This window comes from Hydra viridissima, unplaced genomic scaffold (genome assembly GCF_058129835.1).
Source record: "Hydra viridissima isolate aposymbiotic clone 2 unplaced genomic scaffold, HvirCarnegie_v1 scaffold_1, whole genome shotgun sequence".
Classification (NCBI taxonomy): Eukaryota; Metazoa; Cnidaria; class Hydrozoa; order Anthoathecata; family Hydridae; genus Hydra; species Hydra viridissima.
The window spans coordinates 36,267,684-36,284,676 of NW_028324300.1; the positions used below are offsets into that span (position 1 = coordinate 36,267,684).

The window sequence follows — 16,993 nt, forward strand, 5'->3', positions numbered from 1 at the left end:
ATAAACTACATGTGGTCGTTAAATATGGAATGTTTTATAGTGTTTTTAAATTGTTAGGGCTACTAGGTAGCCATTTTAATAACGATTGCAAAAATGTTCTTCTTTTTTCACTGATAAAAGTTATACTGCTCATCTAAACATTACTGAAATATTTTTCAGATATCTTTTTACCACTTAAAGGTTTATTTAATATTAACTAATAATTGAATGTAAAATTTGACTACACGTATCTTACCTGACCATAAATGCTGTGTATGTAGTTAATATAAAAATGGAAAAAAAAATTAGCGAAGAAGAAGCAACTAGTGAAGAAGAAAATGAGGATGAGGTAAGTTAAACAGTTTAGAAATCCTTATAATTCTGATGGAAACTTAACTCTAATATAAATCTGATAGTTTGTAAGAGCTTCCATATCTGAGATATAATTTTACTTGTAAATATATTTTTACTTTTAAAATGAAGTTTTACTGATAAATCATTTTAAAATCAAAAAGTTGTTGATAGTCTAAAATTTGATTTTTTTTATTGATAATTTTCAAGTTTCTTTTAACAAAAAATTTAGAATGCAGTTATAAAAAAAAAATGGAATGATAACAGTTAATTGTACTCTACATTTAATTATGAATTTTGATATCAATTTTTTCTTTAGGATTTAGGAGCTAAAGAGAAAAAAAGGCAACCCTTCTTTGACAAAGTAAGTGTATTTATATTTTTATATATTATCTATTTTACATATTAAAGTCAAGATTTGAATTTTTAAGGTCTATAAGAGCTTGTGTTAATAATTTCTAAGGTCTATAAGAGCTTGTGTTAGAGCAGTATCTTTAATCAAATTATCAAAATAGTCTCATTGCATTTCTTTGGTAGAGTAAAATATCATTAACTACAAATCTCTAGTATCCTAGTAGACCAAGATTATTAAATATTGAAATATCAAACTTTATCATACCATATTTCTATCTTTAACACATATAGCTTTATTAATCTATATGTTGGAAGTCAGATTCCCCGATTGTAACTTGCCTTTTCACTTTTATATCTATGCAATAAAGGAAAAACTCCCATTAATCTTCTTATGAATGATTATGCTTGAATTGATTTTTAATAAAATTTTTGATGGTATTTGAAAATTTATTAAAATTTGGACCCAGTATTTAAACTTATGGTATCTCAGTGCAATATTATTTAGTCAATCAAAAACAATATCAACAAACTGGCCACATCTTTTATGGCAAAATAAATTTTAAAAGAGTTTACAAAAATCATGCGCCACAATGCAGGAAAATCCCTTTTGCCACTGAAAACAACATGCTGAATCTTACTCAACATTAGCAATATTAGTGAAAAAAGTGTTCTGACATCTTCAGCACCTTTAAAAAAAATTTTATGCATAGTTAGTTAAATCCAATTTGCTTTGGTGTTCTTTTATTATTTAAGTTTGTCTTGCTTTTAATCAAAGGATTTACTTATAGCTGAGTAAATCAGAATATTAGCTGTTTTGTGTTTGTGTATATATGTAAGAGGTATTATCAAATAATATATTGATCCTGTTAGTGATACTTAGAATTTTAGTAATTTTAAAAGATATCTTTATCTGAATATTTAAATAGTACTGAGATCACACTCAAATTTAAAATTACCTGATCCAAATTAGTTATAATTACAGATAACCTTAACAAAATTAGTTGGTTTTAAAAAAAAATTTAAATTCTAAATATAATACATTAAGCTCTTTTTTAACTTACAGGAATAAAGTTATTATTCCTGCTTTAATTTTTCAGGACATGATGGAAATGTTGTTGTCCCAAATGACTACAAAATTAGACTGGATTAATTATTTGGATGTTATTACAGATGTAAGCCTACTTGAAATACCTGGCACAAATAAAGATGCAACTAATACTGGAGTTTCATCAGAAGTTGAAGATGATTTTAAGCGTGAAATGCTTTTGTAATTTTTTTTCTTTCTGGAATTTTGTTTACTAATGAATTTTATGCACTTCCTATTTAAAATTCAAAATTTTAAAAGCTACATTTTAAATAGAGGTGGTAGATTAATCAGTATTTTAAATTAATCAATTAATGACTAATCCTTGCAAAATTGATCAATTAATTGAATAATTGTTTATTAATTTGGGATTGTAAATCTTTTCTAAAGAACATGGCTTTTTTCTAGAGTTTTCAAATACTGCCATTTGATTGTTTAATATAAGTTGAAATTTCTTGAGGGGATGAGTTACAAGTTAGTCCTTTAGATCTTCCTATTAATGAAGTTGTAGATGATAGAATTTCTGCTAGTTCTTTAACTTTAGTTTTTTTTCTCATTGGTTCCATATAAGAAATGAATTCAAACTCTGATGCTAATTCAACTTCTGATTCTCTTTTCCTTTTATTATCCTTATGTAGAAATAAACATTCATATCTCTCTTACTGTTTTAGCAATCTTGTTTTTATTTGGGTACTTTAAAAGATCTGGTAATTCTAAATCTGATTTATAGTCATCCGGATTATCTAAATAGCAAAGTAAACCAGGAATATTATAGTTTCTTCTTATATTCTCTCAGAGACAACAGTAAATAAATTTTGTTATTGTAAAATTGTTATTACTTTGCTCTCTAAAATATTATAGTAAAAATAAAATAATTTTATCAGATCTTATAAGATCACAGTCTCTATTTTGCCATACAACACCTAGCTCTACTGTATCAAGAACCTGAACAATATCATGTTCTTCTTTTAAATCAAATCTGTTCTGGATGTATTCATAAGAGCTTTTCCAATAATATTTTTTAATTTCAAGAATTGTTTTAACATACTGATCAGAGAATTCCATCTTGTTTAAGTATCCAGAATAAGTTTTTTTCCTAAATAAGTTCTACAAATGTTTTTAGGAATATCATTTTGAAGTGGTGATTCTTTAAACAACTAATTTACAAACCTGTTATAAAAATACTATAGACCTCATTAAACTGGATTCCCTCATCAACAGAACTGTTACTTTCTTCATTCCAGCATTCTTCATTGTAATTATCATCATCAGGATCATAATTGATTAGTTCTTCTTGAGCTGTTGAGTTGAATTTCCAATACTAACCTCTTCAGCTTTGTTACCTATTTTATTAAAACAAGGAGTAGTATTTGGCTGTTTAGTTTTTGACTTTTTTTGAAAGAGTTTTGGTTGGCAAAATTTTTTCTTTCTCTAAATGATACAAGAAACTTGAAGTTAATGAATGAAATTTAAGTTCGGCCAAAAAATATTTGCACTTTAATATTGATTTGTCTTTACTTTCTGATAAAAATACTTCCAAACTTCAAAAAGAATTTTTTTCTGACAACATTTTAAATGGCAGCCAGGCTCTACTACTGCACTAAACATACATTGTTTCTTCCATTTCTCAGCAGTGCAAGACAAAGGTATAAGTAATTCCTGATTGCTGTCAAAAAGTAGAAATTTTTTAAAAAGGCATATTAATCCATTATCTAGAAATTAATTGGTTAACAGTTAATTTTTTAGAATCAATTTATTGGTTAATCATTAATTGGTCACTACCTCTAATTTTAAATTATCTGAAGAAAAAATTATGGATTCTGTTCTAATACAAAAGAAATGTTTAAAGTGATCCCATAATTTATTTTCTTTTATATTTTAATCTTAATAGTTAATTTTAATAGTTACACCATATTTTGCCATTACCAACTAATCACCAGTCAGTTCCATTTTGCTCCTCTATATGATCTTATATTACTACATTTGAAGTGATTTTTCCTATCGTTTGAAATATTTTGTAGTATTTAAGTTTAGTTCATCAACATGAATTTATTGTTACTTAGTTATTGCCAAGCACAGCATGCTGCAAAAGAAGCACTAGAAAAACTTCGAAATATTGGAGTCCCAACACAAAGACCTGATGATTATTTTGCAGAAATGGTGAAGTCAGATACGCACATGCAAAAAGTATGACTGAACATCAAAAAAAAAAGAATAAACTTAACTTATTTGTCTTAAAATTTCCTTTATCTTCAGTTAGCATCAAATTATTGTATAGCAAAATATTCTACTACTAGATTCGGCAAAAACTTGTAGAAAGAAAAGAGAGCATGGAAAAGTCTGAGAAAGCAAAGAAGCAGAGACAGCTAAAGAAAATAGGGAAGAAGGTAAGTATATTTAAAATTCCCAAATGTAGTTTTTTTTTTAAAAAAAAAAATCATAGTGAAATCTTTTCTTTCAGTTAAATATTAGGTATCATTTGAAATGTAACAGCTTAAGAAGAAATTTATTATTGAGGAAATACTAAGTTAAACTTTATTATAGATACAACAAGAAGTCCTACAGAAACGCCAACAAGAAAAAAAGAAAATGCTAAATGCCGTTGATCAATTGAAAAAAGGTTTTTTATTAGTTGTTTTTTTTTATTCTTCCCATTATGTTGTTTTTAGTTGCATCTCCTTTTTCAGTGCTAACCAAATTTTTTTGTGTTCATGTTTATGGTATCAATAGAAATTACATGTAAATTTTTACCTTGAGATTGAGCAATATTTGGAGCTTAATCTTTTAGATATGTTTTGGATAATTTTCTTTAGCTCAAATTTTCAAATATATGAAAGATAATTTACCAGCTGTTCATAAAATCAACTTGTGCTACTTTATTACTAGACTTATTTGGGTCTTATTGTTAAGTGGTACAATCAAAGATGTCTTCTTACAGTTTAGGCACACCACTATTTTTTTTAATAACTAATACTTGCTTTAGGAAGAACTGTTTTGAAATTTTTAAAAATTTTCATTTTCATTCATTTATACAAGAAAAGTGAAAAATATATACTATATAGAAGATTGTTTGTGCTCTGTAGTAAATCCCAAGATGCAGTTAAAGCCCCTGCAACTAAGCTATTAAAAATGTTTTTATGTTTGTGCTAACTTATCCTGTTAAAGAAAACGGTTCTTTTCAAATCTTCATTCAAAAATCTTCTTGTATAGCAAACTTTGACTATCTTTTGTTATGTTTTTGTTTTATTTAAAGAAAAAATTGTTTTTTTTTTTAATTCTTTTTTCTTTTTTCAGGAAAGAAGAAGAGAGAAAATGATGATAATGATATATTTGATGTCACTGCAACTAAAACTAAGTTAGTGATGTTATTGCTTGATACATATTGGATTTTTAAAATATTGTTCAATATATTTTTGTTTTATTAACATTTATAATTTATTATGTAATATCTTGTCTGTTCCTACAACACACAAAAAAAAAAAAAAAAAAAAAAGGGGTATAAAACTTTAATAACAAACAAAAATAACTTTTACAAAATATTCCACTCACATAAAAAGTGGCAGGAACCAAATAAATATAAATACAAATAAAACTATTCTATGGAAGCGTTTTTTATTCAAAATGTTTCAGAGAAACTTACTTCAGTAAATGTAAAAAAATTACTTAAATAAAATGTTAAAAGATAGTTACAATTTTTTGAGTAAATATTCTACAATCTCAAGCATGAGATACCATTATGCTGATCAAAATTTCCTTATTTAACTTTTCTTGCAAAATCTCAAAATTGTACTATGAACTCTGAGTTGTTTTCTTGCAAAATCTCAAAATTGTACTATGAACTCTAGTGTATTTATAATTGTTTCAAATTGTTTATACCAAAATAATGTAAATTTGATGCTTGTTTAATGTATTCTTAATTTTACTTTTTTTTTTTTTTTTTTCTGCCAGAGGTAAACAACAAGAGTTAAGCATTCGTGGAATGAAACGAAAATTCAAAGATGAAAAGTTTGGGTTTGGTGGAAAGAAACGAAAATTAAAGAAAAATGATGCAGAGAGTTCTAAAGACATGAGTTCATATAAACCTCACATTAATGGAAAATCGAAAATTGGAAATCAAAATGTAAGTATCTTTCTTTTCTTAATAATTTATTCACTAACTGCCTAACATGCACTATTATACTAATTATAATTATTATAACAATATGCTATAAACAGTGATTTAATAAATATTGTAAACAGTTGTTTTCCAAAAACTTATTTTTGTAACTGTGTAACTTATTTTTGTTAATTGTAATAGTTGGAAAAATCAAATTTGTATTTTGGTTTTTAGATATAAACTAAAAGCACTAACATTTCTTAAAATAGTGATTCATTTATGATTCTTTATGTTCATTTAAAATGGTGATTCATTTATGATTCATTTATTTACTTTGTTTATTGAATTTAACTTTTTTTTGAAAATTTAATTTAAAACTTTGAATTACTTTTGTTTCTTTAAAATGTAAAACTAAATCACTGTTCCTTTGAAACCACTGTTTGTTTGATTTCTTTTTTTGTTGGTAATTGTTTTGGTATTTATAAAATTGAATTGACGTTTAACTTTCTTTTCAGAGAAATAAAAAAAGTGGCAAAGGAAAACGACTTGGGAAGTCAAGGCGTATGAAGCAGGGCAGTTATAAAAAGAAATAAATCACACTTGATTTATTTTAGTTAATAATCTCAGATGTGAACAATTGTGTTTTACAGAGAAAATTGTCTTGCAAATAATGTTATTCATCATAATGTAAATAATGCTCAAAGAAAAAATGTCATTCTATTCTGTTTGTTTTGGTTCTTTTTATATAAATATTAACTTAGTTTAGTTTGAAACCAACTTGATTCAGTGAAAGTTTTTTTATGAAGTTTACATCAACTTTTTTAAATTTAGGTAAAATTTTTAAATTTTGTTAAAAATAAAAAAAATAGTTAAAATTGTTAGATCGAAATTGTATTTTTCTACCTGGGCAAAGTACAAAACTGTGCTATTACTCTAGAAGCACTCCCTCATGTTTGACTTGACTTGACTTAATCTGGCATCAATATACAATTTTTAATTATTAGTGCAATGTGTGGCATCTTCTGTATATTCACTATCAAAAGCAAACAGCAGCAAAATGTAAAAAAATTTCTATTGAGAAACTTTGCTCATTTAATTTTACAAATTTCTATATTGAATTTCACTTTTCAGTTATTTTTCTGACTAAAAGGTAAACACAGAATCTCTCCAAAGCATCTTGACAAGAAGAGGCCCAGATGTTTCAGGAAGTTATGCCATTGAATTCATATTAGATGGTAAAGCCTTCAATCTCACATTTTATGGGTACGTACTTCATCTGCGAGGAAACTTAACAAAACAGCCACTTGTTTCCAGCTCTGGTGATGTGCTTTTATGGAATGGTGAGATTTTTGGCGGAGGACTCAAGGTAAATAATATTCAAAATTGAAAATAATCTTTTATGTAGCTATATAGTGATTATTCACTAAAACATTAACTAGAATGAAGTATTAAAAAACTTTTAGTCAAGGCCTTAATTTATTAAAACAAATTAAGGTCTTGCTTGAAAGTTTTTAAATAAGTTAAAGTGTTGCTTGAAATTTGTATGTGTATGTATGTATTTATGTATGTATGTATGTATGTATGTATGTATGTATGTATGTATGTATGTATGTATGTATGTATGTATGTATGTATGTATGTATGTATGTATGTATGTATGTATGTATGTATGTATGTAATCTATGTATATGTAATCTAATGTTTAAAGTATTACTTTCTTTTATAAGATAAAGCCAAAGTTAATTCACAGTCTTTTAGTTTCACAAATCATTTGTAGGTAGATGGTTTTGCTAATGATACAGAAATCCTTATGAATAAACTTCTTATTTGTAACAGTGATGAAGAGATAATTGATGTATTTTCTTCTATAAACGGTCCAAGAGCCTTTATTTATTATCAGGTACATCACTTAGCCTATCTTGTAATTTTATACTCCTTATATTATTTTTTCAAGTAATTTTTACTAATTGATAATCTTTCTGCTAGAAAAATTAAAAAATTTATATTTGATAAATCTATTTAATTAGTTTGCAAAAAATAATATTAGCAAGTATTATCAGAGAATTTATAGAATATCTATGTATTTGTTTTAGGAAAAGACCAATTGTCTTTGGTATGGCCGAGATTGCTATGGGAGAAGGAGCCTGCTATCATGTTTTAAAGAAAATTGTTTTGTACTTTCATCTGTTGGTCGCAGGAATTTCGATATGGTAATTTTGCATCAGAGCTTATTGTTTCTAAATTAGATTTTACAATACTGTTGACCAATTGAAATAGGTGAAAAAGTTAATTTTTCAAAAATGTGCAAAAAAAATTTTTGAAAGTTTGTGAAGAATCAACAAAAGTTTACATTCTTCATAAATTAGATAGCTTTTTTTTTAAGCATCAATTCATAATTTTAAAAAAGAAAATCCACATCTAAGTGAACAATATGAGACAACATTTTACAAATTGCATATAAGGATTCCTTCAGTAAAAAAGGTAACTTTAATGCATTCCTTTACACTTGGCAAGAAGAGAAAGTTATTCTTTTATCTTCAAAAGACATTTATCCTTCAATAGCCAATTACCTAAAGCCAGAAAGCAATTGTGTATGACAATTGTGATGGAAGGAAAAAATGCTACCCCCAATCAAATAGCTAGTAAAAATGTTGGTTGATCTGTCTTAAACATTGTTAAATATTTTTCTATACCAGTGAGGAGTATCAGATGTGTTTTAAAGATGGTGGTGGTTTAAAGATGGTGGTGGTGTAGCAGGATACCGACAAATAAATCCAAAGAAATTATTACAAGCAAAGCAGATATTTATAGTATGGACTTTTTCCCCTCATGACTTCAATGCAAAACCACTCTCCAATTGCACTAAGATAGTTATGTCATTTGGAAAAAATGAAAAAAAAAAATTTTAAATCTGTTAAGGATTGTTTATCTATAAGGCATTTAAAATCTGTTAAGGATTGTTTATCTATAAGGCATTTTACTTTAAATAAATTATAATGTGTATCCAAAGTTAAATGCAGGAAAGATGTTTTTCTAGTTAGGCCATAAAATTTGTATCAATTCAAACATTTAAATAAAGGATTTAAAATTTAAGTGACTTAAAAGTGCATTTGGGAACACAAATCACATACCTTTGGTGCAGATTGGTCCAAAGCTGTGCATTTGCAAATTTTACACTTGGAGGTATTTTCACCCAGAAAAGGTTTTAGCCCAGGTACTGATCACCCTGGGGTCAATGTTCAGGGTGCTTATAGCGGGAACCAAGTTCCAACCCCTTCATCCATTCATTAGCCCCAGGTGAGGAGGTGAAGGTGGAGTGAGGCAAATCTGTGGGGATTTGTCCAAATGAGCTAAAATTTTGGCATCCCTTTCCTGACCATCCCTAAGCCAGTGGCCTACAAGTTTTTGAATAACAGAAAAGAAACATTTAAACAAAAAACTTTGAAACAAAAAGAGAGATATTTTTTATTAAACAGACCCCCATAAAATGTCTCATTTTACTATATGCTAGCTGGAATACACAGTGTAAAGTCCCAGGTATTCCAGCTTGTTCTAAATAAAAGTAATTTTAAATAAAAATAATACTAATTTAATTAAAGTAGTTCTAAATAAATTAAAGATAAATCTGATTTTTTGAAAACTATTTGTTAAATCCTCTTTTCCAGTGGCACAAAGACATTTGGTTTGATAGAGAAATAAAAAATAAATGCAAAAGAGTGTACTCTCACAAAAGTAAATAATGCACTGGATTAGAAGTAGATCTAAGTGCTTGTCCTATTGACAAGGTAGAAACTTCAACAACTAGATCATGGGGTTGCAAACTTTTTTCTAAAAATCTGTAATGGATCTACATACTTCTATGTATAAAAAAAGCCTATTACTTTTACATTCTCAGATCAGCTTAATCATTACTTCAATAATCATTCTCAATAAATCATTAATAATGACTTTCAGATCAATTAAATTGTTAAAATTTGATTGATGCATTTCAGCAATTTAGTGGTCAATGTAGTAACAGATTTCATGGGTTCAATTTTAATTCTAATGTTGTAGTGAAATGATTCATTGAATCAACAAGTTTTAAAGATCAAATTTTTTTATTTCAAGATTTTTCTAGAAAAGTGTTTTTGAACTAAGATTCTCAAATCATGAAATAACAAAAAGCCCCAAAGTTTATTAAATTTTTTAAATTTTTTGTTTCAGTACAATCACGAAATAAATTGTATGAATGATTAAAATGTACTTCTAACTATTCTTTAACAACTCAATGAGCCCTGATATATCTTAACTTTAAGATATGTTTCTAAGTTTTGGATTCTTGATCCATTGCATATGAGCAGCATGCATTTTTATACTTTTATATTTATTAAACTTTTCACTTGTTTTTTTAAATCATATTGGAACACAATTGTCAACTTTATTTGCTAATCCCATAATATTTTCTGTTGAAACTCTTTTTCATGTCACTTGTGTACATAGTCTGCAATACTTTTTGACACTGTAATAAATTAATATAGGTATTAAGTTGAATGATGAATTGATTCTTATGTGTAAACTCCTTCTGAATGATATTGCCTTTTTTTGTTTTGTTTTGTTAATGTATTCTTTCATTTATTGTAGTAATTAGATTCTACAATTACATTCAATGAATAAAATTTTTTAGGACTTTAAGGAAGTGCCTGCAAAATGTATTTACTGTATGCGGCTTAATGATCTACAAGATAAAACAATCTCTGATGTTACTAAGGTGTTCCCAATATCTACATTAGATCAAAAAACACAATTCACTACATGCATCTATGAACATAGATGTCTTAAACCAGTTGATACTTTGAGAAAGGAAAATCTTTTTCCATTAACAAATTTGGATGAAAAAAAAAAAATTAGTTTAAAAAGTATACAAACAAACCAGCAATCATGTTATTATGAACAAACCAGTAATGATAATGACAATTTTGAGCAAATGGTACATGAAAATAAGTTACTTAGTTCAGCTGATTCAGGTCTGCTGAACACCTGTGGTTGTTGGAGTAAACTGTCACCAGATCATCTATCTTCCTTAGAAGTCAATAAATTTCTGAAAGGCACTGATAATAGTAAAAAGTGTTGCTTATGTGATCAGGAGAAAGAAACACATTTTGACCAGCACAACACTTTGAACAGCAGTTCAAAACTTATTAAATATTACTCTATAAAACTATTACAAAATCAATTTTTTGAGATTTTACTTGAGTCTGTTAAAACTCGTGTTTACAACTTACCCAGAATTGTTGGTCAATTATGCAATATGGAGCTTAATGATGGTATCAGCAAAATACATGCAAATGTTGGAATCCTTTTTTCTGGTGGTGTTGATTCAGTTGTCCTGGCATCTCTAGCGGATTTGTATGTCAAGATCTTATTTAAGTTTATAGCTGCTTTATTTGTTAAAGCTTTTATTGGTTTTTGTTTGTTTGTTTCTTTAGATGTATTCCAAAAAATGAGCCTATTGATCTCATAAATGTTGCATTTCAACAGAAACCTGCAGCAAAGCAAGGTCTCAGAAAAAGTGATCAAAAAACTAACGAAATAGCCAATTTTGATGTTCCAGATAGAGTATCAGGAAAACTTGCTTTAAGAGAGTTGCCAACTGATAGGAAATGGAACTTTATTGAAGTGAGTAAACTTTCTCTAAGGTTTTACATTTACTACTTATTACTATTTTATTTACTAAATTATACAGTTTTATTGTTTTGCTAATATTTACACACAAAACCTCTTTAATGGGAGACCTGTTTAGCCCTTTAGGATGATTCTATAATAGCAACAAAGGTAATTGAAAAAAAAAAAAAACTTTCTATTTTATTTTTAGAACCATTATTATAGATCATATTATTTCTGAATGTAAAATATAAGTTTCTATATATTTCTATGAATTTTTCCAAACAACAAAAAGAAGTTATGATCTACTGAAACTTAAGTGAATGCTCTCTCTTTAGGTTGATGTTACATTAGAAGAGCTTCAAGAAAAAAGGTGATTTTATCTTTTTTCATCCTCACAAATTTTTTTTCCTCTTTGATTTTGACAGTTCAAAGCCTTTAGCGTTGAAGTTTCTTATGTTTAAAACAATTTTCTTTTTAAATTATGTTAAATGCATTTACTGAATGGTATTGCCAAAAACTGATTTTTTTTTGTTCATAAATTGCTGCTACAGTGCAGCAGCAATTTATGAACTTTTTAGATAATTTTTCAAAATGAACTTTTAAAAGCACTAAAAAATTCATGGCATATTGATAAAAGTTAAAGATAAATGTTTTTCCTCCCTTAACATTCGATTAGGTCTCCTTATTTTGATCAGTATCTCAAGCCTAGGGCAGAAGGACTAGCAGGTGCAGATTATATAGTCTCTTGACATTGAGTTCTAAACATGGGCAATCAATCACTTTATTGACTTGACATTTGAGTTGGCCTTTTTGAAAGCTTTATTCTCAACTACACTCCACACACTCTAGTTGAGAGGATTCATGTCAGAGCTGGATGGTGGTCAACAGTCTTTGGCCCAGAAATTAGCCATATTGTTCTGATGACAGGGTACATTGTCCTGTTGAAAAATGAAGTTGCCATAATGTTAAGTAAGCTGGTATTCACATTAAAAGTAACTTTTTCTTTTTGATAAAGATTAAACATTTCTCTCCATTAGAAGTGATGATTCTTAGCATTATGATGGAATGAGGGTGCTTGGTGTGACACACAGGTGGTACCCTATCACTTATTTTCACTGCGAATCTGTCATTTCGTCTGTTGATCACACAGTCAATATGAAAAGATTTTCATGTTAAAAAACTTTGAGTGTTGATAAAGCATAACTTTTCAGCTGATTCAGAAGCTTCTTTGATCACTCCAATCTCAAAGTTTTTAGCCTTTCTGTCAAAAGTTGGCTTGTAGGTTGGGTTACACTGACTTTTCCAAGTGTTTTTAGAGTTCTTCTGATTGTCTTCTCATCAACATCGACCAGTTTTGCTGTCTTTCTGATGAACATAGTAGGATTCTTTTCAGCATGCTTTTTAAGCTTTTTTGTGAACTTTTTATCTTCTTTTTGGTTCACTGGAGAAGGCATTTGTAAAATGTAGCTTTAGAAACTCCAGAAATAATCACTTCACTTTCAGGCAAACCTGCGTTAATCAAATTTAAAGCTTTAGTTCAGTTCTTTTAGAAGTGAAAAACTGAACTTTAGAACTGAAGAACCAAAAGTTCAGTTCTTTTGGCTTCCATTTTAAAAATTTTCACTAAAATTTTTTTTATTTACAGTTTCATTCAAATCTAAAGCATTAATTAAACATTAACCAACAAAAACAAGTTTTGGAAATTTTTCATTTACATTACAAAACCAAGCTAAAATGAATCTGCAAATTGTTGTTGCACCCTATATAATTAGTCTGAAAGTCAATATTTCCATATTGTAGTTTAGCATCAAATTGTTATTGTAAAATGGTTATCATTATAAATTCTTAATTATTGTTTACTGTTGTTTGTTTAGGAAATCTAGGATTTCAGATTTAGTTTACCCTCTGGATTCTGTTTTGGATGATAGTATTGGTTGTGCATTATGGTTTGCTGCCCGTGGTTTAGGAAAGCTGTACTCAACATCCTCCAGTGACTCAATATCCTCCAGTGACTCTCTTGATCTTATTCAAGAATGCTACAAAAGTCCAGTTAAGGTTACATGCTATTCATTTGAATTTTTGTTTGTTATTTTTTCTTATCGTTTATCATAACAGCAAAATAAGTTTAAACATGTTTGTTTACAGGTTTTATTGTGTGGAATGGGTGCTGATGAGCAGCTAGGAGGATATGCTAGGCACAGAACAAAATATGAGTCAGTCAGCATTTATTGAAATGTATTTGTAAAATGTTTGAGACAATTATTTTTAAATCTATGCGTAAACAAATATGCAGTAGAATATGATTTTAAAACTGTCACTTGAATGAATATTTCCAGATCTTCCGGGTGGGTGGGTTTAACTGAAGAAATGCATATGGAGTTGGAGAGGATTTCATCAAGAAATCTTGGAAGAGATGACAGGTATTTTAGCTGTTCCTCTAAATATAAAAGCACGTTTCAACTTTTATCAGAAAACGAACAGAGTATTGAATATTTTACCTTCTAAAGTGATTGTTATGTAAAAAAATTTTACTTGATATTTTTATTTGAAATTTAAGATGTATTTCTGATCATGGGCGTGAGGCAAGGTTTCCGTTTCTTGATGAAAACGTGGTTTCATTTCTTTCAAGCCTTCCAGCCTGTATTAAAGTATGTAAACAAAACGTTTTTACCTTTGTAAAGTTTAAAAAAATACAAACGTCAATAAACTTTCTAATGATTCTTTTTGCTTCATTTTCATTTTGCATAGCATGTAACAACAGAATTAATTTTTGCCTGTAAAGTATTTCGCAAACATTTTTACAGTCTTTTCTTGCAACGCAAACATTCGATATTTTCCTGTGTGACTGTTTTGATTAATTGTATTAAATTAACGTTTCCATTTTTCTGTAATTGTAAATCTGTCTGAAGGTAAGCAGGCTGTTAAAACGCAACGCAAAAGTGTTTTGTGGAGGTAAGAAATCTTCGCATTATTTATGCAAAGCTTTATTTGGAGGCTGTAAAAGCATCATGGTACGTTAATCCGTTATAAATATGTTAAATATTGGTCAACAGCATGCCTAAAACACTTATTTAAGTTAAAAAAAAAAGGACATGTAACAAAAATATTAATTAATTGTTCTAGGTAATGTATAAAGCAATAACATACCTTTTGCATATAAACATTATCATATAAACATTGAATTTTCTTGATTTTTCTCAATATAAATTCAAACTAACCATTTCTGTATTTGTTTTTTCCACTAAATTTCCAACTTAAAGATAATTGTTAGTTACATAAGAAAAATTAAAGAAAACTTATTAACTTTTGTAAAGATATATGTATTAACACTAAACATAAAAATAACAAAGAATCATAAATTCTCATCAATTGCTGAGAGTAACATGTATTTTTCTAAATGTATAGGGTCATGTATTTGTTATTTTTACCACCGCTGTATATATATTTTCATTGTTTTAAGTTTTCAACTTTTTATTTCGTTTGTTCATGCTTTTCTAGTGTGACCCTCGTTTACCGCGAGGGTATGGAGAAAAAATATTGCTTCGTGAAATTGCTGGTCATCTAGGTCTGCACTTCTGTAGCTCTTTACCGAAAAGGGCTATTCAGTTTGGTTCGAAAATTGCGAAAATGGAAAGTTCCAAAGAAAAAGGAGCAGAGCGCTGCGAGAGACTCACGTAACGCATAGGACGATTTCTTAATGAAGTTCACTAATACTAGGAAGTAAAGCAAACTGAAACGTAAATCTTTATCGATGAATCCAGTTTGAACGAGTCCGTGATATTATTTATTAGCGGTGAATCGTCCCATATGCGTGAGATCTTTAAAACCTTCTGTAGATAATATGGACTTCTGTGTATCACATTGAACGATTAAATTGCATGCGAAATTATGTAGATTAAAAATGTTGAAGACAATTCATACCCAGGTTTGTTCACGTCTTTCTCGTCAAAACGATTTAAAAAAATTTTAAATTCAACCCCCTGTCAGAGTTTGTTTTCATATTGATATTAATAATCCGATACTAAAATTACACTTCAGAGGATTCTTTTTTTCTCAAAGACTGGTGGTGTGGTGGTGGTGGCGTTTGTATTTTTACTTTTGTTAGAAAATCTGCTTTTAACTTCTCTTTCAATGAATGTAACAGATTTTCTACAATTTTTCAAATTACCCACAATTTCAGATTGAATTTTTCTGTTTATTTTACTAAGAAACTAGTCAAAATGAATAATATATTTAACAACCTAGTTCGCTGAACGTTGAGTATTAGAAATTTATAATAAACGATGTTTCATAATAACCATTTTTTTTGGTTTTGAATATAAGACGAATAGATATGAGCATACAAGACCAGTGTTTTAAAATTCTAAACAATATAGATTACATAAGCTCATGTGTGCATTGGTCATGACCAACACACAAATGTCTAAATTGTATATGCTTAATAAACGTAGGATATTTGATCAGAAGAAATTTACGTTAAAATTATTTTTGTAACTTGGACATGCCGATCCTATAATTATGCGTGATTGTGGTGACAAATTACGATGAGTGTGCCATATATAGCACATTTATGATGATTATTAAAAAAAACCAATTTATCTGTTTTTAACCGATTAAAATTGTATAAATAGGGTAAAAACATTATGTTTTATGTTGATTAAAAAGTAACAAATGCGGTGTTGATCTTCAAAATATAATACGCAATCGGTATTAATCTTGATCACCTTAGGATCAATATTAGAAAAAAATTTAAATCAAGTTTTAAAAATATTTGTATTTTTCTGTGACATTTTTTTCCAAAAAAATTTATTTACACTATTTTTCTCCGAAACAGAAGAAGCAAAATTTAAAAAACTCTAAACTTCAATTATTAGATGCAGAAATTGTTCTTAAAAAAAAAAAAAAAAAAACTTTCAACTGGAATCAATTGTTACAAGTTCATGTAAGGAAAAGGCTTATACGTAATACGACTAACCTGAATGATGATCTTTTACTTACTTGTAAAAATGTGGACCTTCAAAAACTTAACAACTTTGTAAACTGCTCTATTGCATAAAATAAAAAAATTAAAACTATTATGAGTAACTAATTGTGAGTAATTATTATGAGTAAATAATTATGAGTAATATTTACTTCGAAATCACGGCTTTGCGATGTTTTCGAAGGAGAACTTCGTAGCATCAAGAATTTTTGTCCCTAAAACCGATTTTTTCTTAGCATAGTTCTTTTAGAATGGCAAAAAAAACATGCATAATCATAAGCTTTTCGAGTACCTATAATCAAAGATTATAACACATATTTACAAATTTTTGGTTTTCACTGGTAAAAACTATTAAAATCATCAGCTTCGTAATTACCTCCGCACCGGGGGCAAGAGTGGTTGGTGCAAGCTTGGGGTGGTTCAAACCCAGCTTAAAATCTTCCCTGGGAAAAATTAGACTTGTGTACAAAACTTGTTGAGGATCGGATCAAATCATGGATTTGTA

General features: G+C 28.2%; 2 protein-coding genes across 2 annotated transcripts; both read left to right on the top strand.

Annotated features, from left to right (window-relative positions):
• Positions 1-6,584, top strand: LOC145191954 (uncharacterized). The gene is made up of 9 exons (XM_090086290.1): positions 1-328; positions 650-694; positions 1,782-1,951; positions 3,832-3,955; positions 4,066-4,155; positions 4,313-4,388; positions 5,063-5,123; positions 5,717-5,888; positions 6,380-6,584. Exons 1-9 carry the CDS (start codon positions 272-274, stop codon positions 6,455-6,457), a joined length of 873 nt encoding a protein of 290 aa, XP_089942416.1. The 5' UTR covers positions 1-271; the 3' UTR covers positions 6,458-6,584.
• A 135-nt stretch (positions 6,585-6,719) lies between these two features.
• LOC145192412 (asparagine synthetase domain-containing protein 1-like) lies at positions 6,720-15,483 on the top strand. The gene is made up of 12 exons (XM_090086283.1): positions 6,720-6,923; positions 7,015-7,230; positions 7,642-7,764; positions 7,958-8,074; positions 10,528-11,249; positions 11,330-11,519; positions 11,843-11,877; positions 13,382-13,562; positions 13,653-13,720; positions 13,844-13,927; positions 14,065-14,155; positions 15,006-15,483. Exons 1-12 carry the CDS (start codon positions 6,873-6,875, stop codon positions 15,183-15,185), a joined length of 2,058 nt encoding a protein of 685 aa, XP_089942409.1. The 5' UTR covers positions 6,720-6,872; the 3' UTR covers positions 15,186-15,483.
• The last annotated feature ends 1,510 nt before the right edge of the window (positions 15,484-16,993 follow it).

Coding starts and splice junctions, on each gene's coding strand:
- LOC145191954 (XM_090086290.1), top strand. CDS start 272: ATGGAAAAAAAAATTAGCGAAGAAGAAGCAACTAGTGAAGAAGAAAAT. Junction 695..1,781: donor GGCAACCCTTCTTTGACAAA/GTAAGTGTATTT, acceptor TTAATTTTTCAG/GACATGATGGAAATGTTGTT. Junction 1,952..3,831: donor TTTAAGCGTGAAATGCTTTT/GTAATTTTTTTT, acceptor ATTGTTACTTAG/TTATTGCCAAGCACAGCATG.
- LOC145192412 (XM_090086283.1), top strand. CDS start 6,873: ATGTGTGGCATCTTCTGTATATTCACTATCAAAAGCAAACAGCAGCAA. Junction 7,231..7,641: donor TTTTTGGCGGAGGACTCAAG/GTAAATAATATT, acceptor AATCATTTGTAG/GTAGATGGTTTTGCTAATGA. Junction 11,878..13,381: donor GAAGAGCTTCAAGAAAAAAG/GTGATTTTATCT, acceptor TTGTTTGTTTAG/GAAATCTAGGATTTCAGATT.